We start from the raw sequence: 19,568 nt of genomic DNA, 5'->3' as shown, positions 1-19,568 counted from the left end.
GAAGGGCCAGCATATGATCAGTAACAAGCAGCCCCAAAGTCTCTATGGCACTCGACACCCAAGGTGTTCTCATTCACACTGGTCATTGTGGTGAAGGAAAAATGTAGCTAATCATGCACTGGCTTGTACACTTCTCTTTGTAAGTGACTCTGTTCACATTTCCTTGGCCAATTTGGCAAGTCATGCAGCCATCCCCAGTGTCAATGGGGTGGGAAATACAATCAAATCAGCTATTGTTATAATAATACATGGTACACACGATGGTTAGTGCCATGCCTGGCACACAGCAGGTACTCAGTAAATGGACACTTTACAGGAAGAGCTTAGGGTCTGTAATGACTAACACTCCAAATCCTGCCACATGAATATGGTAACGAAGGCCCTCAGCTCTACCTTTGCCCACCCCTCTTCCTGCTTTCCAGTTGGGAGAAGAATGACAGCAGCCATTTCCAAAGAAGTGTTTATTAACATTTGGGGCCTCAGGGGGGCCAGAGAGGAAGTGAGTGCTAGAGGCTCCTGAGGCTCAGGGCAAGGCCTGCAAGACAGATCCCATTGCTCAGGAGGCAGCCCAGATTGCAAATGGAAGACAGGCCATGGTAGCGGAAAAAGGTCTGGCGGAGGACACTGTACTTGGGGTCTTGCCCTCGCAGCTGGCGGTAGGGGTCGGGGCCCTGGTGGCTTCCAGGCACCTCCCCACCCAGGCCCCGCTCCTTCTCCACTGTGTGCAGGGCCCACATGGAAGCTGTGGTGCGAGGCTCCAGCCAGCGGGCGTTGATAGTGGACAATGTGAGGCTCAGGAACAGCAGGCAGAGCTGGTAGGGTGGTGGAAGGAGGACAAGGTGAATCATGCCGAGGGGGCAGGAGAGATCCTAGGGAGGGTCCTCCTGCATCCTCAAAGCCCAGAGGTGGGTGGGAGACAGTATTAGGTCAAAGCCAGGCCTCCCTGTCCTTCCCCAAACCCAGTCTAGAGGCCCCAAGCAGAGCTCCCGGCTCCTAGCTTTCATACCCTAAAACCAGCAGCTCCAGCACCATGTCCTCTATTCCTCCCCAAAACCTTCTGAGCCTCTCCTCCTCTGATACCCAGACTGGAAGTTTCCACAACACAGCCTTGCCTCCTCCCCTCCTGCTGCCCCAAACTGGGGGCATCTCAGGTCAGAAACTCTCTTCCCCAAATTGGGCAGAGCACCAGAACTGTCCCCCACCACCGGCCAAAAAGAGCCTAAGACAGGGCCCATCTCCTCTATGGTCCCTGCCCAGACTCCAGAAACTGAGATTGGGCCCACAGGAGTGAATAGAAAATCCTTGAGGTTCCAGTTACCCATAATCCTCTCCTGACTCTTTGGGATTATTCTTGAAATCCTTGTCAGGCCTCACCTGCCCACATCTGAGGAACATAACAGGGGCAGGGGGAGGGCAGGATGCAGAAATATGAGATGCAGAGATGGTTCCCTGCCTTGTGGCTGGGAAAATGTGTGGATGGGAGTGGGGTATTGTAAATTCCCAGTCAGGCTGGTTTTTAAACAAAGAGCTGGGGTCACTGCCCGAACCCAGCTGAGTCACCACAACTTGGCAGCAGGCCCAGCCAGGGGAAAGAGAAGGAGCAGCAACCAGCAGAGACACACTGAGGAATTGAAAGGGCTGCTAGGGATGGTTGTGCAGGCTGTGCACTGCTCAAGGGTATCCAGAGCCCAGTTTGGCACCCACCAGGAAGGTGTAGTTGCTTGTTTTTGTTTTTTAAATTCTCACAAAGGTGTAGCCTTTGTGAGCCTGTACTAAGTGGGGTCCTGGGAACGGGTCTCCAGAGGGCAGTGGAGCCCAAGCCCGCATACCTGGCTGGCCTCCCAGAATGTGAGCTGAGCCCAGGCATGTTGTGAAGCCAAGATGCAGAGGTTGATGAAGGCACAGCCCATGGAGATGTGAAAGTATAAAGGGAAGAGTTTGCTTTGCACCAGGCCGAAGGTATGTCGGGGAAGGTTTCGGAAAAGCTGGAAGCCTGTGGGGGTACAGTGAGCCACATGCCTGTTAGGACGCTTCCAGGTACCCCTCTCATTCTTATCTCCACCCTGGGTACCCATGACGTCCAGGTGGGGGGTCCCTACCTGAGATGAAGGTCACCCACATTTGCATGCCCCACGCCCCTGACAAGACCAGTAGATGGACCATCTTAGTCAGGCTTCCAGGATTCCCGCCTTCCTCCATCTTGCAGGCCTGGGAAAAAGGCACCGGGTGTCCCAGAGTTTTACCCTTGCCCCATGGTCTTCAGCCTGTGAGCCTGCTCGAGGCCAGGATCACGCACGGCCAACCCAGGAGAGATCAAGGGATACCAGCCCGGGGAATGGGGGTGGGGAAGACCCAGAACAATCCCGAGACAACCTCTAGCCCAGTCTCTCCAAATGTCAGCCCTCAGGATCTCAGGCTTTCAGGACCCCCAGCATCCACGCCGTCTCCGAGACTCGAAAATTTCAGTTAGCCCCAGCAGCTCAAACTCCCAGCCCTGGGTATTCAGAGATTCCCCGCGGGGACTCCCCAAAATCAGCCCAGAGACCTAATTGTAACCGTAAGGACGCCTGCTGTCATCTCAGGATCCCAGATATCCCTATGAAGTTCCCCAAAGCACCCCTGGACACCCCCATCTAATGCTGGGAAACCCCAAATCTCACGCCGAGGACACCGACCCTATCACTGCACCCAGACCTCAACCCGCAGCACCCAGGAACCCGAGAACAGGCGTGCCAGGGCCAGATCTCGGGGGCCGGGCGGGCTGGGACAGCTACCTCGCTCCGGCGCTCCCAGGTGGCCCGCGGACCTCTTCAGTCACCTCCAAGAATTCATCCCGCCTCCCAGCTAAGCCTGAAGCCAATTGGACGGTAGAGCTGCCGCCTCCCGCACCGCCCTCCTTAGATACTGACTAATCGATTAGCGGAAACCAGCTGGAATCCCGCCCCCTCGTCTGGATTTTATCCAATTACATCGCGGCTCCTAAGATCTGCGGAAGCGGGAAGGCACCAATAAGGTCTTGGGCTGCATCGGCGGGGGCGGAGCTAAAATGCCAGCCACACCCCTCTCTGTGACTCTACCTTTAGGCTTTGCGCGTTTTAATGCGATGGTGTCCCCACGGGATCAAATTTCAGCGTCACAGCTGGGGACTGGCTTCGCGGTCCCTGAGGGGAGAGCATGAGCAGGTGGTATGTGGTAGGTGGGGGTGGAAGGGGGTCTGGAGCCCGGCGGGCGCAGGATTCTCGGGCCGGGGGGCGTGGCTCAGGCTAATGACTCCGCCCCCTTCCCCCAAGAATTCTCCCGGAGACAGCGGGAGAAGCAGCTGATGTGGAAGGGGAAGGGGGAAGATTAAGGGGGAGACGTGGAGGGTGGGAGGGTGGGGGTGGGGTGGGCTCGACTGGGTACCAGTCTGCAGTTGGAGCTCAGAAGCACATCTCCCCTCTTCCCTTTCAAGCCTCCCAGGGCTCCCGGGGTCCCCAGTTTCCCAGGTTGCCAGTGTGACATTCCGAGGACAGTTTCCCACTATTGTATGTCAGGCACTGGCATAGATTAATTTACTTAATCACAGCAACCCAGCGAGGTGGATCGTATGACATCCCATTTTTTATAGTTGGGGACACTGAGGCATGGAGATTTTCGGTAACTCTCCAACATCACACAGCCGGGAAAGGGCGGAGCTAGGATTTGAACCCAGGCCACCCAGGTGGAGAGGCCCCTCGCTTAATCATCCTGCTGTACTGTCTCTGCAAGTGCGGGCCTTCCAAGACAGTGATTCTTGAAGGGGTGGCCTAGAACATTTCAGGCTGAGGAAAAGCTCCTATATCACGACATGGGTGTGAAGACTCAGTGAGTGCCTAGGATGGTGCCTAGCACTCAGTAAGGTGCTCAGAAAAGAGGAGCTTAAAAAATAAAAAGGATTAGGGAAGATTTCACAGAGGAAATGTTGAGGAGAGTGTTGAAGGGTGTATTGCTGACTTCCAGGAGGACTGGGCCAGAGGGAGGACACCAGACAGCCCAGCAAGGGCAGAAGAGAAAGCCCTGGAGGGTGGGCTTTCTAGCTGAGCGTGCATCAGGACAAAATGCCCTTCACCTGGAAGTTTTTCCAGACAGGCCTGCCCCAGGTCCCCATCTGTGCCAGCCCTGACAACACTGGAATGTTGAACAGGGGGGGTGAATGTGAGACCCAGAACTGGGTTTTCTCCCATTCCCAGCCTCACCTAGGACAGGGCTTCAGCTCCAGTTCTGCTAACATTTACTGGATAGATATGCCCTGCCCCTCCTGCTCATGCTCCATGGCTCCCACTTACTTGGGAGCCAGGCCTTAACTTCCCTGCTTGGCTTTCCATCCCTTGCTTGAACCACCCTGCTAGCCTCCTACTGGCTCCTCTTGGACCTTACCTTCCACCATCCTGAATTTACTAGCATAGAGCATGTGGTTCCATGCCTCTGAGCTTTTGCCCATGCTGTTTCCTGCCAGGAATGCCCTTCCTTTGGTTCCCAATGTTAAGATCCTTTTTTGCTTTTAGGCTCTTCTGAGGCCTCACTCACTCCTGTGAGGGTCTTCTGGATCCTTCTCACTACCCCGCCCAATGCCTAGGGCTGGGATCATCTTTCATCCAGCTTCTGCTCCTGCCATAACTGGGAGGCCCTGTGTTCAAGGCTGAGGCCTCTCTGGGGGTATTAGGGGAAGGTCTGGGAGTGTCAGGACATGAGGGCTGGTCTCAGTGCAGCCCCCTGTCCCCCCTTGTTGAAGCGACCCTCTTCTGGCTGGCCTACCCCAGGACCCTGACTACTCTCTGCCCTGCTGCTGCTCATCTCCCTTGCCCTCCAACGTGTGTTTGCCTGCTCACAGGAAGGGTGACAAGTACTGGGGTTTGTTGAGGGACTTCCCTGGGGCTGGGGAGCAGGGAGGGGCTGGAGTGCTCTGGGCTGGTCCTCAGAAAAGCCTCCCCCCCATTCTCCCAACCCCACCCCCTGTCCAGTCTCTTCCTCAGACAAGACCTTGGATTATACGATTCACTCGTCCAGGACCCCAGAGCCAGAGATCTTGGGGCCAGCTCCTGAGAACACAGTGCCGGGTATAGACTGGACGCTAGAGAGAGACTTGGAGCCTCAGTCGTCTGGGTCTCCCATCATCCAAAACCCAGACTCACAGGAACAGTGTAATGACCAGGACCTTCTGAAGAGGCATCAAAACATCGCTAAGGTCACCCCCACCTGGGAAACCCCTCCCAGCCACACCACAATCTGCTACTGTGGGGCTTAGGGAGGGGGCCGTGGCAGTGGGTGGTGTGTGTGGGTCTTTCTCAGGCACCCTCACAATGTGTGACTTCAGGACCAAGAACAGCACCCAACGCTCAGCCCGCCGACACTAAAAACATCTTAAATGAATGGATGAAGGGATGTGTGATTGTGTTTCTTAGTCGGTCTTCTCTGTGATATTTTGTGGGTATGAGTGCCTGTGTGGCTGTGGTCGTGCTTGTGTGTCTGAGTTGGGTGTAAGTGGATGCCCTGGGCCTTACAACCTGGCACGCATGGCTGTGTCTGAGCTTGTGTGGCCATAGTTGTGTTTTGATTATCATGTGTCACTGTGCCTCAATGCTGTTGGAGCTCCCTGGAGACATTGTCTATGTTATTTGCCTTTAAGGAGGAGGGTCATTACCTGAGCCCAAGCCAGAGACAGGGCTCCACAGGTGTGCTGTCAGGGGCAGCCCCAGGCCTGCACACATAGGGGACAAACCACACAAGCATACTTTTGACCATGTGTGGGCTAGTTGGGGTGGGGTGGGGTGGCATGCCCATGCATGGAGGCAGCTTTGCCTGCACTCTGTAGACCCAACTCCTACCCACCCCCCCACACAATGGGTTGCGATGTGCAAGAAGAAGCACAGGGATGAATTTCTACTACCCTCATGTCCCCCTTTCCTAGAAACCCTTGGAGACCAACTCTTCCAAAACCAAAGGTGAGAACCCTCCCTCCCAACAAGGCTATGTGCAGATGACCTGCCAGTTCTTACTTCCACCCTCTGGCCTCGCCTGGGAGGAGCCACACTATTGCTGCCCACTTAGCCCTGTCCCAGCCTCAGCTGAGTCTTGCCCCTGACCTTGTGACCCACTCTTGTCCCAACCTTAGCCTCAACAGACCCCAGCTTTTTACTTTGTGCCCACCCCTCTCCCTCCTCTGAGCTTCTGCTGACCTCTGACCTGACCTCACCCCCTGCCCCCACCACTCCTAGCCTCAGCTGACCCTTACCTCTGCTCATAGTTAAGTCCACCATGATGATTCCTGACTCCCAGAAGCTCCTGCGATGCGAACTGGAGTCACTTAAGAGCCAGCTACAGGCCCAGACCAAGGTGAGGCTCCTCTGCTCTGTCCTCAGAACCTTTGGCCCTATTCCCTTGCTCCTGCCCCCAAGTCTGATCTCTTCCCTGCAGGCTTTTGAGTTCCTAAACCACTCAGTGACCATGTTGGAGAAGGAGAGTTGCCTGCAGCAAATCAAGATCCAACAGCTTGAAGGTGAGAACTGGCTAAGAGTCAAAGTCGGGCTAGAGCCTGGATGCTGTTGGGGTCAGCTGGATTAGCCCAAGGTGAAAGAAGCTGAGTGTGTCTAGGTTCAGAGTCAGGTCTGTCCAGGTTTAGGGTGAGCTGGGTTCAAAGCTGGGCTCAGGGGTGGTTGGGGCTCAGTCATGATCCCATCTAATCTGCAGAGGTGCTGAGCCCTATGAGCCGCCTCACAGAGAAGGAGGGACACAAGTGGGGCTTGGAGCAGGGACAGCAGGAGCTGTATGGGGCCCTGGCTCAAGGCCTTCAGGGGCTCCAAAAGACCCTGCGTGACAGCGAGGAGGTGCAGAGGGCCCGCACCACACGCTGCCTACAGCTGCTGGCCCAGGAGATCCGGGACAGGTGGGCATCACCAAGAGGGCAGCCTGTAAGCTGTGGGAGGGAAGGGAGGCTGGGGAGAGGGAACCAAAGGTGGGATGTGGGATGAGGCAAATGGGAGAGGCCTGAGTAAGGTAGCCAGGGGGTCAGGGAAGGCTTGAGGGACAAGACTGGGGGATGAGGAGGTGGTGGAGAGGTGTGGGAATCTGGGAGGCCAGAAGGCAGGGAAGACAGAAAGCTGGAGATGGGATAGGGAGGGAGGCCAGGGGTTCAGGAAACTGGAGGTGATATGGGAAGTTGGAAGGAGGAGAGATTGAGGGTGGCAGAGGCTGGGGAGTATGGGAGGTCTGAGGTGACAGGGGCCAGGCAAGGAGAGGCTGAGAGAATGGGAAGCTCGAGGTCAGGAGGAGAGGACACAGGGCTGGGGGAGTGGACTTGTGGGAGTAGCAGTAGGAGGGGCAAGCTGGGCAGGCAGATTGGGGGAAGGGACAGACCCTGGGGGGATGGGTAGCTGGGACAGGAGATGGGAACAGATGGGAACAGGAGAGTTGGAGGAGACTTGAGGAGGCAGGTTGGCAAATGTGAGGCCAAAGGCTGAGCAGGGAGTGTGGGTCTAGGCTGCACTATCCCCTCAGCAAGAAGTTCCTGTGGGAGGAGCTGGAGCTGGTGCGGGAGGAGGTGACCTTCATCTATCAGAAGCTCCGTGAGTGCCTGGAGCCCACGGCCAGGAGGGGGGTTCTTCTGCAGCTCTGGCCCCCCCTGAGTCCCCTCCCCCCACAGAGGCTCAGGAGGAGGAGATCACAGAGAACCTGATGAACATCCAGAAGATGCAGAAGACACAGGTGAAGTGCCGCAAGGTGAGCAGAGAGGGTGGGACTCTGTGTAAGTTGGGGACATGGGACTCTGCTGGCCTCCACCTTCAGACTGGTGCCAGAAGGGCTATGTTCTAATCTCAGCTCGGCCACTTAACTGCTGTGTGACTGCGGCCAAGTCACTTCACTTCTCTGGGCTTCAGTTTCCTCATCTGTATGATGGGCATGACTTGGCATCCCTACCTGAAGGGGTAGCTGCGTGAACTGTATGTTAAACACTTTGAGGGCAGCCTGGCATGTAATAAGTGCTAAGTAAGGATCACTTTTCACCATTATTGTTATTACTATTGTCGTCTCACACACACCTCCCACCCCCTGGCCTCAGGTCCTGACCAAGATGAAGCAGCAGGGGTCTGAGACATCCAACTGGCGGGAGACTGAGGAGATGCCACCAGGAGGCAGTGGTTCCTGGAGGGATGACCTCCAAAAGGAACTGAGTGACATATGGTGATGTCCTGTTCCCACTCTAACCTCTGACTCCTGAACCTCATCTTTCTTGCCCTCCTACAAATCAGATCAAGCAATGACTACCAGAACCTGGAACCCACCTGAATCCAAGCCTCCCTTTACCCCCAGCCCCTGATCCCCAGCATGTCCCCCACCCAGCCCTGAGTAGTCAGAAGTCTCCCAGGATCCCCAGCTCCCCATCTCCCTGCAGGTCCGCTGTACACTTGCTGCAGAACTCCTTTGATGGCTTCACCATGTCCACAGGGGGCTGCCCCAGGGCCTCGAACCTCAGGGGTGAGGGGGGATGAGATGCTCTCTGGGGTGTGGGGAGGTCATGTTCACAGGCTGTATTTGGGGGTCATATATGTTGGGTCTTGTTCTAGGGTCACTCAAGGATTTCCATCCTGGGGTCACTCAAGGTCACTGGGATCTTTTGGGGGACCAGTGGGGTAAAATTCAAGGGTCACTGAGGTCATACTTTGGTATCATGTTGGGTCACATTCAAGTGACATAAGGGACACTGGCCCTTGATCATGATCCCACTCATGGGTCACACTCAGGTTTGTGGGTGAAAGGCCAGAATTGCACCTGTCCCTCCCACAGGCTACAAGGGGCACCGAAGCTTGTGGCCTCAGCTCCCCTCGTGGGACTCAGACTCAGACTCAGACCAGGACCCATCCCAACCACCGTTCAGCAAGAGCCACTCCTTCCCATCTGGTACGGATCCTCCCCTGCCTCACCCCACCTTTCCTCTCCTGGCCCGCCCTGGAATGCTGCAGTATGGACCCTCCCAGCTCCCAACCTGGGCATCTGCTCCCTGACCTCCAGCCCTGGGGTCCTCTGGACTAAGCTGGGCCCTCATCCACTCTCTCCACAGCCTTAGCAGCGGGGACTGCTCTCCCTGAAGACCCCTCCAGAGAGAAAATAAACTAGCCACGACCCTCTTCCACCTGTGGACTGTTGCTCCTGATGCTTCCTGTGCCTGAGAATGACACCCCCCCACACACACACATCCGTTTTACTTTCCAGTGTTGGGGAGGGTGTGGGGGCCCCAGAGGCTGTTCAGGATGTGTAGATTTAGGGTCAGGGGAGTGTGAGGCCAAATTTAATATATAACAAGGTCAGGGGTCCAGATATGAGTATACAGACAGGCTCTTGAACACTGGCCAGCAGGGATCCTTTCTGGGGGGGCCCTGGCGCTCTAGTCTACTGCCCAAAAGGGGAAACTGAGGCACAGGAAGGGAGGGTCGAGGTTCAGGGTCACGCTCTCACCCTGCCCTCCTCTTCCCCTCAGCGCCCCCACCGCCTAGTTCTCCCTCAATCTGCATCCTTCATTCCCTCCCAAATTTGTCTTTAACACTTTCTGGGGTCCCCATGAGCAACAGAGGCCCCGCCCCGGACCATGCTAATGAGACGCCGCGAGTCCCCGCCCCACGGATTATGCAAATGAGGCGCTCGGAGGCCCCGCCCCTCGCCCCTTCGCTGAGTCTGCGCGGCGCCGCCGGGCCGACGGCGTCTCCCATCGCTCCGTCCGCCCGCGGGGCCTGCCGTCCGTTGGTTCGTCCTGCCGCCCGGGTGACGTCTAAGCGGAGCGGGGCCTCAAACCGTGACAGCCTCGACCGGGTGAGGGAGAGGGTCTTGGGGCGCTCCCGGCACCCCCCCTCGCGGGCTACCGACCCTCGGTCTGTGTCCGGCCAGGGTTCAGCTCCTGCGGGTCGGGTCCCCTGTGGGTCCGGCGCGGGGAGGGGGAGGGGAGGCCGTGAGCTGGGGCTTGAGAACCGGGCTCGGGGAGGGGAGCGTGGAGAGGGGACCCCGGGCGCGAGAAGCCAAGCGGCGGTGGTGAGGGTGGTTGTGAGTGTGTGGTTGTCGTTTTGTGTCAGTGTGTGGTTGTATAACTGTAATTGTGCGGCTTTGGGGATGCCTGTGTGGTCTGTGTGGTGTATGTGTGACTCTCCTGTGGCTGTCATTGTGTGGCTGTCATCATGGGTGTCACTCTGAGGGTGTGTGTGGCTGTGTTGTTGTGACTGCTCTCCCTGTGAGTGTGTCTGTACGGTTGTGTGCATATGACTGCCATTGTGTGTTCCTTCTGATGGTGTGTGGGGGCCCATTTATATGTTTCTGTGTGTGGCTGTGCTCATGCGCCTTTCTTGTGTGGCTTGGTGTGCAAATCCGTGTCATGGTCCACGTATGTGCCCTTGTGTGGCCATGTGGCTGAGCTGTGGATGACATCGTCTCTCCTATGAGTGTCTGTGTGGATGAGAGACTGTTAATGTGTATGGCTGTCATTGAGTGGTAATTGGGGGTGTGACTCTGTGACCGGTTTGTGACCCCCATTGCGTGTGGTGACTCTTTTTGATGTAACTCTTAAGTGTGTCGGGAGCCCTGAGGCTATGTCCCTGATGATAGTGAGGTGGGTGCTTGTGTGGGGCTGTATGCGGGGCTGTGAAGTGTGTGAAGGACCTCCTCTTGTGTCCCTGTGACTGTGTGTGTGTGTAGGGGGAGGTTGTTTGATCTGTGTGGGTGTCAGTGACAGGCCGTGTGCACACTGTGCCATGTGTGTGAGTGTACAGTTGTGTGTAGTGGGTGTTGGGCACCTGTCTGAATGAGCAGGCCTGTCTTGTTCACCACAAGCAAAGTGCCTAGAACCCAGCAGGCACTGGATCCTTGTTGGTGGGATGGACACATGCTATACTGTGTGTGTGTGTGTGTGTGTGTGTGTGTGTGTGTGTGTGATGTTTGAGATGGAAGTTGTGGCTGAGTTGTGTATTCTAGGGATGCCAGCATGTGTTATTGTGTCTCTGGAGGGTGAGGGGCCGTGGCCAGGTGGGCATCTGAGATCTCTGGTGACCCTCACCCCACATGTCACACTGCAGAGCAAGCTGCGTGGATGGGGCACTGGACCCAGAGTGCCTACCCTCACCTTCCTGGGCCTCAGTTTCCACATCTGTGCAATGGGGGTGACCATCCCTGCCCTGCTGGCCGCCAGGAGCGGCTGTGAGTCTGTGGGTGTGGCGGAGGCCTGTGGGAAGCCATAGGGCCCTTTCACAGGTGAGGTCAGCCTGGGAGAATGGGTCGAGCAGGTGTGTCTATGTTGGCCCATCAGTGCCGGGGACTGAGGTTAGATTGGGGGGTGTGGGGGCTTGTTGGGAGAAGATAGCCCCCTTATGATACAGAGAGGCAGACAGGCTGGGAAGAGGGGGAGAGGGAGAAGCAGCTGGGATAGAGGGAGGGCCTGGCCATCAGCCCGAACCAGTCAGGTGCAGCCCATGGGGACAGGAGAGAGAGGCCCCTGTGGGCCATGGGGGAAGAGACTCAGAGGAGGACCCTGGGGGGGGATGGGGTACACAGAACATGGGATGCCTTGTAAAGCACACAGGGAAAGAGGATGAGGTCCCCTAAAAACATATGGGGTTTGTGAAAACTTCTAAGTGGGTCCTTCTCTATGGGCCCTTCTTAATGGGAGGGGTCCCATTAAGCTGGAGAAGTGTCTTCTAAAGGCTGAGGGGAGGTGACTTGTATGGTAAGGAGGAGTGGCCCTCCTGAAAGGCCTGGGGTCCGAATCTCCTATGTGGGCTCTCAGGGGAGAAGACCACTATAGAATCTCTGGGATCCCCGGCGGAGGATGAGCTGAGCTGGTGGTGTCAGGGGAGGCCTCCTACGGGCAGGGGCCTGGATATTCAGAGTCATGGCCAGAAGGCTCAGTGGGTGGAGCCCAGGCTCCTTTGTAGTAGTTCTGGGGCCCTGATGTGGCCAGAGGACTCTACTCAGGCAGGTGACCAGAGCCTCCCCCTAGACCCCTCCCTGGCCGTCCCATTCCCTCCCCACCTCCACAGGCCCGGCCTTCACCATGGCAGGAGGGAGACCCCAGCCGAAGAGGAGTTTCTCCATCATTCCCTGCTTTGTCTTCGTGGAGGTGAGGAACTCAGTAACTCTCACCACCCCCTCCCGCACACCCCCAGGCTCCCTCCCAGACCCTCAGCAGGGAGGAGGCGTGTTTAGAAGTGACACTCCCAGAGTTCCAATCCCTCTCTGCGCATCCTGACCGCAGAACTCTGGGCACCTCACCTACCCTCTTGAGTTTCGGTTTCCTTGGCTGTCAAATAGGCGTAATTAGGGTCCCTTTCTTCCAGGCCACTTATGAAAGTAAAATGTATTAATTCATGGAAGACGTTTAATATGATGTCCTGCCCCCACTAACGGTTGTACTTCTGGGAGCTGCTAGCACTTCTACTAGTAGTATTATCTTTCCCCCTGTTGATCTGGACCCCAAAACCTGCTGATCCCTCTTTCTGATCTGAGCCCTGGCCCAGTCCTCCCTTGCTCTCTCCCATCCCATCTCTCCTTTCCATTCTACTAGCCCCTTCTCTTTCTCTTCTCCTCTCCCCTCCTCCTCTCCTGTCTTCTCTTTCTGTTTCTTTCTTTGTGCCTCCCAGGTCCAGACCATTCCCCACTTCTCTCTCTCTCTCTCTCTCTCTCTCTCTCTCTCTCTCTCAGCCTATGTATCTCCAGTCTTGATCTCTCTGTCTCTCCTCCCCATCTCTGTCTTTCTCCATCTCTGTTTCTCTCACCATGATCCCGGATTGGACCTGAACTTGTCTCTCCTCTCTCTGTCTCCCTGCCGTGACTGGGTGGCAGTCAGTGCTTCTGGGCATCGTGGTCCTGCTTGCCTACCGCCTGGAGTTCACGGACACCTTCCCGGTACACACCCAGGGGTTCTTCTGCTATGACAGTACCTATGCCAAGCCTTACCCAGGGCCTGAGGCTGCCAGCCGAGTGCCTCCTGCACTCATCTATGCCCTGGTCACTGCTGGACCCACCCTCACGGTGAGACTGGGGGTAGCCTTGGTCAGACCCAGGTGACAGGAGGGCCAGGTGGAAGTGGGAGGAGGGTTGGATTTGAAGGCCAGGAAGACCCTGCCTTGATCTTGCCCACAGATCCTGCTGGGGGAGCTGGCGCGTGCCTTTTCCCCCGCGCCACCCTCAGCCATCCCCATCATCGGGGAGAGCACCATCGTGTCTGGGGCCTGCTGCCGATTCAGCCCCCCACTGCGGAGGCTGGTCCGCTTTCTGGGTGAGTGATGCGGCCAGGGGGCTCAGCAGAGGAGATATGGGTCAGATTCAGCCATAATAAGAATTTTATGGGGAAGAGGGCCTAGAACTGCCATGATGCTGACTTCTTGAGGCAAAGAGGGATGTGGCGAAGGCCAGGCAGAATGGAGGTTCTAGGGACAATGGTCGGGCCTAAGCCAACACTGGTGGCAACTGTGAGGGCCCCAGATTGCTACAAGGAGAGTCTCAAGGCAGAAAAGGGGAACGCAAAAAAAAAAAAAAAAAAAAAAGAAAAGGGGAATGCAGGCCCAGGCCAAACACCAGCCCACCCTCCACCTCGCAGGAAGGGGAGACCCCGCTGTGCAGTCACAGCCACAGTTGGTGGCCATGGTACAGGAGAAGGGCAGAGCTCATACAAAATGGTAGTTCCTGTGACCAAGGGCTGATTGTGGGTCCAGGGAAAAAGTGATCAACTCAGTAATAGTGAGTCCAGGACAGGTGTAAAGAGACCCAGAAATGCCATCAGGATGGTCCTAGGAAGTTCCAGACATGGGCCCAATCCTGATGTAATGCTGTTGAGGGATCCTATCCCAGCTATATTAGGGTTCCAAGGGAGCATCCCCTCCTGACATAGTAGTAATCCAAGGGGGACAGAAGCAAGAGGCTCAAAGTACCCTCATGGTGGTCCCAAGAGGAGAGGACCTTGGCCCAGTGATAATGGTATATGGCTTTAGGGGGGTTCCCAGCTGTGTTAATGATGGTCACAGGAACAAGGTGCCCACATAGGGGCTCACAGGAGAAGGGCCCTGGACTATCAGGGGCCCAGCATGAACTCCTTCTCCCACTCCACCCCCAGGGGTCTACTCCTTCGGCCTCTTCACCACGACCATCTTCGCCAATGCGGGGCAGGTGGTGACTGGCAACCCTACGCCGCACTTCCTGTCTGTGTGCCGCCCCAACTACACGGCTCTGGGCTGCCTACCGCCCTCACCGGACAGGCCAGGGCCCGACCGCTTCGTCACTGACCAGGGTGCCTGTGCCGGCAGCCCCAGCCTGGTGGCCGCTGCGCGCCGTGCCTTCCCCTGCAAGGATGCTGCCCTTTGCGCCTATGCAGTCACCTACACAGCGGTGAGCCCCAGAATAGGGGCACAAAAGTGGGGGGTGGCCAGTGGGCAGGAGGCCACTCTAGGATGGAACCTCTGATTCCTTCCCAAGGTAAAGTCATTCCCTGGTGCTGTGACACTGTCCCTAGGGTGGCCCCACTCCTCTGCTGGCCTCCCAGAGTCTGAGTTTGTTGCTGTGTTCTTAACTATCTCTTTTGGGTCTGGCCGTGCCTCCTGGCCTAGGAATGCCACACCCAAAGGAGGCTGTTGGCTCTGCCCTGTGGGACCAAAACTGGACTGGAGCACTGGACTCCATTCCCTGGAGCCTAGCCATGTCCCCACGATGCTGCAGGTCTTAGCCATTGGCTGGGAGGTTGGATGGGTGGGCTTCCAGCTTCGACCCCTGGAGCCTGGGATGGAGGAGCCCCTGCTTTGTCCTTGCCCTTTCCTAATCTGGCCATGCCCCTGACTTGACCCACTTGGGATATCCCCTGTCCTCAGTTTTTCCCTGGTTTGCACCTCCTGTGGCTTTGACTTCTTTTTCTGGCGCCCAGGACTAGCTTCTGTTCTTGTCAGTGGTCTCCTGGGGTTTGGGGATTCCACCTCCTGGAGTTCCTGGACCAGCCCCTTGGGCTTTGACTCCACCCTCTTGGTTTCTGAAGCTATGTCTAACCTAGCAGACATCTTTCCCAATCTGTAAATGGGCCTGGGGACACCTGGGCTCCCAACTCTGTCCACTGCTTTTTGGTGCCCTGGCCATGCCCCCATCCCTGAAAGGCCCACTGGAGTGCACGACTCCATCCCCGACCTCCTGTCCCCTGGAGCCCCTCGCCACAGCCTCCAGGCCCAATGCCACTCCTAGGGATTCTGGCCACGGCCTCTAGCCTGGAAGGCAGTGTCCACTTGGGTTCCGCAACTGGGCTGCTGTGTGTCCCCTGACTGGTCTGGCTCCCGCAGATGTACGTGACTCTGGTATTCCGCGTGAAGGGCTCCCGCCTGGTCAAACCCTCCCTCTGCCTGGCCCTGCTGTGTCCCGCCTTCCTGGTGGGCGTGGTCCGCGTGGCCGAGTACCGCAACCACTGGTCCGACGTGCTGGCGGGCTTCCTGACGGGCGCTGCCATCGCAACCTTTCTGGTGAGCCACCTCGCCATCCATTCCAGTGTGGGAGACCCTCTATCAGCTCTCTGACCCTGGAGGCAGGAGCACATGATAGTGAAGGGTGTGGACCCTGTGGTGACCTTGGGCAAGTCCCTTAACCTTACTACTCTGCCTAGATGTTCTCATCTGAGAAGTGGGGTGACAGGGCCAGGACCAGGGTAAGACGAGTGAGGTCCTTGCTTTTGAGGGCAGAATCTAAAGGGCTGCCCAAACACTCTGTAATCAAGATAAATAATGTTTGAATGAGGAATATTTAAAAACCAAAATTCATGCAAAAACATAATGTCCAAAATATCAAAAACTTAAATGACAGGATCAGATCCTGCTTTGCACCATTTGGCTTTACTTGCCTCCCCCTAGTCAGGGCCCTGTGGAATAAATAACAGTAGTACCTACCTCTTAGTAAAATGGCACATAAATGTCCTGAGAAAATGTTGACTAAAAACCTGAGCCTCAGTTTCCTTATCTGAAAAATGGGGATGGTATGTACACAACTCCTACGTTATTGGCTTTGGGCCTCACATGTCTCTCTCACTCTATCCCAGGTCACCTGTGTTGTACACAACTTCCAGAGCCGGCGGCCCTCTGGCCGAAGGCTCTCCCCCTGGGAGGACCTGGGCCAAGCCCCCACCATGGATAGCCCCCTCGAAAAGTTAAGTGTGGCCCAGGTAAGGGGGGCCGGGGTCTCCTCCCGGCTGGAGAGGGTGGCGGGTGGAGGGGGGCCAAGGAGACAGGAAGTCAGGCAAAATGTTGGGGGGAGGGGTTCTTCAGGCCATGGGGAGATAGAGGGATTATCTCCGTGGACCTAGGTCCTGGGGGACAATCACCCCAAAGAGAAGGGTATGTTGTGGTTAATCCGGGAAAATTCAAGTTGCCTTTTCCACCGGGCTCTCCGCCTGATGAGCCCCCCATGGCTGTGGTCAGTGGGGCCCAGGGGGCCACTAGCCCCTTCCCTCTGCCTCTTTGTCTCAGGAACCCGAGGCCTGCAGGCCGCATTCGACACCGGCACGGCTCACCCCATCCAGTGAGTGTCAAGGGAGTGGGGGGATAACCGGGGGGACTTCCAGGTCGCAGTCATTGCCACAGAGGTCTCGCCTATGCTCTCGTGGCCCTCTCCCAAGCTTTCTGATCCCCTGACCTCTGACCCTGACCCCCAGAGTCGCAGAACTGTGCCCGCCGTGGCCACCTGATCCCCAGCTGCGTGTCCTCCAGGGCTCCAGCCATGTGTTCGTCGCCCCGTGTGCCCCGCCCTCGATTGAGGTCTGAGCCGACGCCCCTGCCCCTGCCCTTGCCCCTGCCCGCACCAGCCCCCAGCCAGGGCCCCTCACCCTCCTCCCCTGGACCTGGGGGGCCGGGTGGGGGTGGCGGACGTGGTCGGAAGTTACTGCTGCCCACGCCCCTGCTTCGGGACCTGTACACCCTTAGCGGACTCTATCCCTCCCCCTTCCACCGGGACAACTTCAGTCCTTACCTGTTTGCCAGCCGTGACCACCTGTTGTGAGGCCCCACCACCCTCCCAGAATCAGCCAGGCCCCCATTCCTTCCCTGCCACACGTGTGTGTGCGTGTGCCATGTGAGTGCCAAAGCCCTCTGTGCACAAACCAGCCAAGCCTGAACATTAGAGGCTGGCTGGAAGGACATATGGGGGGGGGGCGCCCCCTGCCTCTCTTGCCCTCTGAGACATCCAAGTGGGCATAACTGGGAGGTGGGCCCTTGCCCCAGGACTGCTCTTTTAAGGGCCAAAACCTGACCCCATTGGCCATTGCTCAGCCAATGGGAGCCCCGAGTTCTAAAATTTCTACTTAAAAGGCGTTTACACCAACCAATGGGAGCCTCCCCTCACATCTTAGACTCCTCAGGCTAGAGGGTAACTCCAGTTAGTGTTCAGCGTCTGAAAAACCAATAGGAGTCCTTGGTTTTCAGAATTTCTAGGATGGGTGGGTATGATTCCAGTCAATGGGGGACCGCCAATGCCCAAGCACGAGCAAAGGAGAGGAGGGAGATGGGGTCATCCTTTGTCATCGAATCCTCTCTCCAAGTCAGAGAGTCCAGCTGGAGCATGGGGGCAGGTTCCCCCATGGCAGGGTCCTTGGGGCACCCCTTCCTCTCTCAGCCCCTCCCCCATGTGCAACCTCTCGCTCAGTCCCTCCCAACTCCCAACTCTACAGGGCTTGCCCCAGTTCAGAGGTTTTGGGGTTCAGGGTGCTGTGTCTCCCCTTGTCTGTGCCCAGGTTGCCCCAAACCCTTCTGTTATTAGGGCTATGGGAAGGGACTTTTTTTTTTTGCCTTGGAATCTCCCCTTGTTCTTTACACTGCCCCCACCCTGGGCCCCAGCCTCGTTGCAGATGTGCCACCAGGAGAGAGGACTCCCCTGCTCCAGGCAGCCAAAGGCAGTGGGCAGAGGAGACACTGCCCCCCTTTCCTGCCCCATCCTTAACTTTAATAAAGACCTGTTTGTAACAGAAGTTTGGCCACCTGCCTTCCTCCTCCCCCAGGTGTTGAGGTGTGGAAGAATTTAATTATGGGTACGTAGATAAGGTGAGATGGGGAGTGTGTTTATTGTCACTGTATATGAGGTGATCATGGAAAAGCAGTGTGGGGTCATTGAGCCAGCAACTTGGGTTTAAATCCTGGCTCAGCATTTCCTGGTTGCATGACTTCAGGAAAGTTAGTTAACCTCTCTGTTCTATTGTTTCTTCATCAGTCAAATGCAGACAGCCCCACAAGCTACATGTAAGACACACAAACACATTGTGAGAGACCTCACCTGACTGTCTCCTCCAGGCAGCTGGCCTGTTTCTGACTGTGGACAGGGTGCAGAGGACACAGAGAATAGGGCGAGGGCACTAGAAAACCCCCCATGCCAACCCCACATGGGCCGCATGGATGAGAGCAAGGGTTCTGATTGTGACATTGTGCTGAGACCCAACCCTTGAGGACCCAGTGGAAACCAGGATGGTAGGAAGGGCACAGAGGCATAGACCTCCCCACAACCAACTGGTGGCTCTGAGGGGTATCAGACTGACCATTTGGGTCATGGAGTCATTCAGGAACCAGGAAAGAGTTATGTACTTCTCTTCCCTCCTCATTCTATTCATTCATTCGAATATTCATTCCATTCATTCATTCAGCAAACACTGTGGATCATCTACTGTGTGCCAGGTGCTGTGTAGTAGGCACAAGAGGCTGTAGCAGGGAACAGAACAGACACAAATTTCTGCATCAGAGAGCTAACATTCTAATACGTGAGAGACAGACAAGATAAATAAGCTAGAGTCACAATTCCAAATTCCAAAAAGGCCTGAAAACCAAAATTTTTTCATAACCCATTTGTGGCAAAACCTGACCTTTACTGACATAAGGTTATTATAGCTGTTATCTACTGAATTTGATGTGAACATTCTTATGTGTCATTGCAGATAAAGAAAAGTGTTTGATTTTGAGATGTTATCCCAGGCCCCACTAGGGATGTTATGTAATGCATAGTATTATACCATAGTACCTTTCAAAAAACCTGAAAAGTTCTGAATTCCAAACTCTAGGATCAAGGGTTTAGGTTAGGATTTGGGACCTCTGATATATTAGATATGGATAAGTGAGAGAAGAAAATTAAAGCTAGAAAAGACAATGGGACAACTTTGGGATGGGGACAGCTTGCAATTTAAAGAGGGGACTCCTAGGTGGCTCAGCGGTTGCATGCCTGTCTTCAGCTCAGGTTGTGATCTGGGGCTCAGATCACTCAATCTGGAATCGAGTCCTGCATCAGGCTCCCTGCGAGGAGCCTGCTTCTCCTCCTCCCTGTGTCTCTGCCTCTCTCTTTCAGTCTGTGTCTCTCATGAATGAATGAATGAATGAATAAATAAATAAATAAATAAATATAAATAAATAAATCTTTTTTTTAAAAAAATAAAGAGGCATTAAAGAGGGAGAAGAGAGCCATGTAAATATGTCAGGGGGGAAGGGACATTAGAGGCAGAGGGAACAGCAAGCATGAAATCCCTGAGGTGGCAACCAGCCCACTGTGCTCAGGGAACAGTGAGGAGGCCTGTGCAGCTCAGCTCG

At 55.9% G+C, this 19,568-nt stretch overlaps 3 protein-coding genes across 5 annotated transcripts; 2 read left to right on the top strand and 1 right to left on the bottom strand.

The window, feature by feature from the left end:
- Positions 1–446: 446 nt before the first annotated feature.
- On the bottom strand, positions 447–2,918 carry TMEM205 (transmembrane protein 205). Its single transcript, XM_055344655.1, has 4 exons — positions 2,775–2,918; positions 2,100–2,208; positions 1,830–1,993; positions 447–812 (listed from the first exon to the last, which is right to left on the bottom strand). The coding sequence occupies exons 2-4, from the start codon at positions 2,197–2,199 to the stop codon at positions 507–509; spliced, it is 570 nt and encodes a 189-aa protein (XP_055200630.1). The 5' UTR covers positions 2,200–2,208; positions 2,775–2,918; the 3' UTR covers positions 447–506.
- An 89-nt stretch (positions 2,919–3,007) lies between these two features.
- On the top strand, positions 3,008–9,145 carry CCDC159 (coiled-coil domain containing 159). Its single transcript, XM_055344656.1, has 13 exons — positions 3,008–3,185; positions 4,751–4,869; positions 4,980–5,203; positions 5,927–5,960; positions 6,263–6,351; positions 6,433–6,514; positions 6,706–6,901; positions 7,513–7,580; positions 7,658–7,734; positions 8,075–8,196; positions 8,408–8,490; positions 8,800–8,913; positions 9,074–9,145. The coding sequence occupies exons 1-13, from the start codon at positions 3,175–3,177 to the stop codon at positions 9,127–9,129; spliced, it is 1,275 nt and encodes a 424-aa protein (XP_055200631.1). The 5' UTR covers positions 3,008–3,174; the 3' UTR covers positions 9,130–9,145.
- A 3-nt stretch (positions 9,146–9,148) lies between these two features.
- On the top strand, positions 9,149–17,971 carry PLPPR2 (phospholipid phosphatase related 2). Of its 3 annotated transcripts, none has more exons than XM_055344653.1 (10): positions 9,149–9,819; positions 11,070–11,190; positions 12,030–12,109; positions 12,832–13,020; positions 13,132–13,267; positions 14,102–14,373; positions 15,306–15,482; positions 16,052–16,158; positions 16,479–16,530; positions 16,664–16,844. In XM_055344653.1, the coding sequence occupies exons 1-10, from the start codon at positions 9,571–9,573 to the stop codon at positions 16,694–16,696; spliced, it is 1,416 nt and encodes a 471-aa protein (XP_055200628.1). In that variant the 5' UTR covers positions 9,149–9,570; the 3' UTR covers positions 16,697–16,844. The 3 variants fall into 3 exon arrangements, with proteins under 3 accessions (XP_055200628.1, XP_055200627.1, XP_055200629.1); XM_055344652.1 differs by having other exon boundaries at positions 9,154–9,819; positions 16,052–16,174; positions 16,664–17,971; XM_055344654.1 differs by lacking the exon at positions 9,149–9,819 and having other exon boundaries at positions 10,098–11,244; positions 16,052–16,174; positions 16,664–17,971.
- The last annotated feature ends 1,597 nt before the right edge of the window (positions 17,972–19,568 follow it).

Source organism: Nyctereutes procyonoides, unplaced genomic scaffold, assembly GCF_905146905.1.
Source record: "Nyctereutes procyonoides isolate TBG_1078 unplaced genomic scaffold, NYPRO_anot_genome, whole genome shotgun sequence".
NCBI classification, from domain to species: Eukaryota; Metazoa; Chordata; class Mammalia; order Carnivora; family Canidae; genus Nyctereutes; species Nyctereutes procyonoides.
Note: the sequence above shows the minus strand (reverse complement) of the source record. Positions and strands in the feature narration are given on the sequence as shown.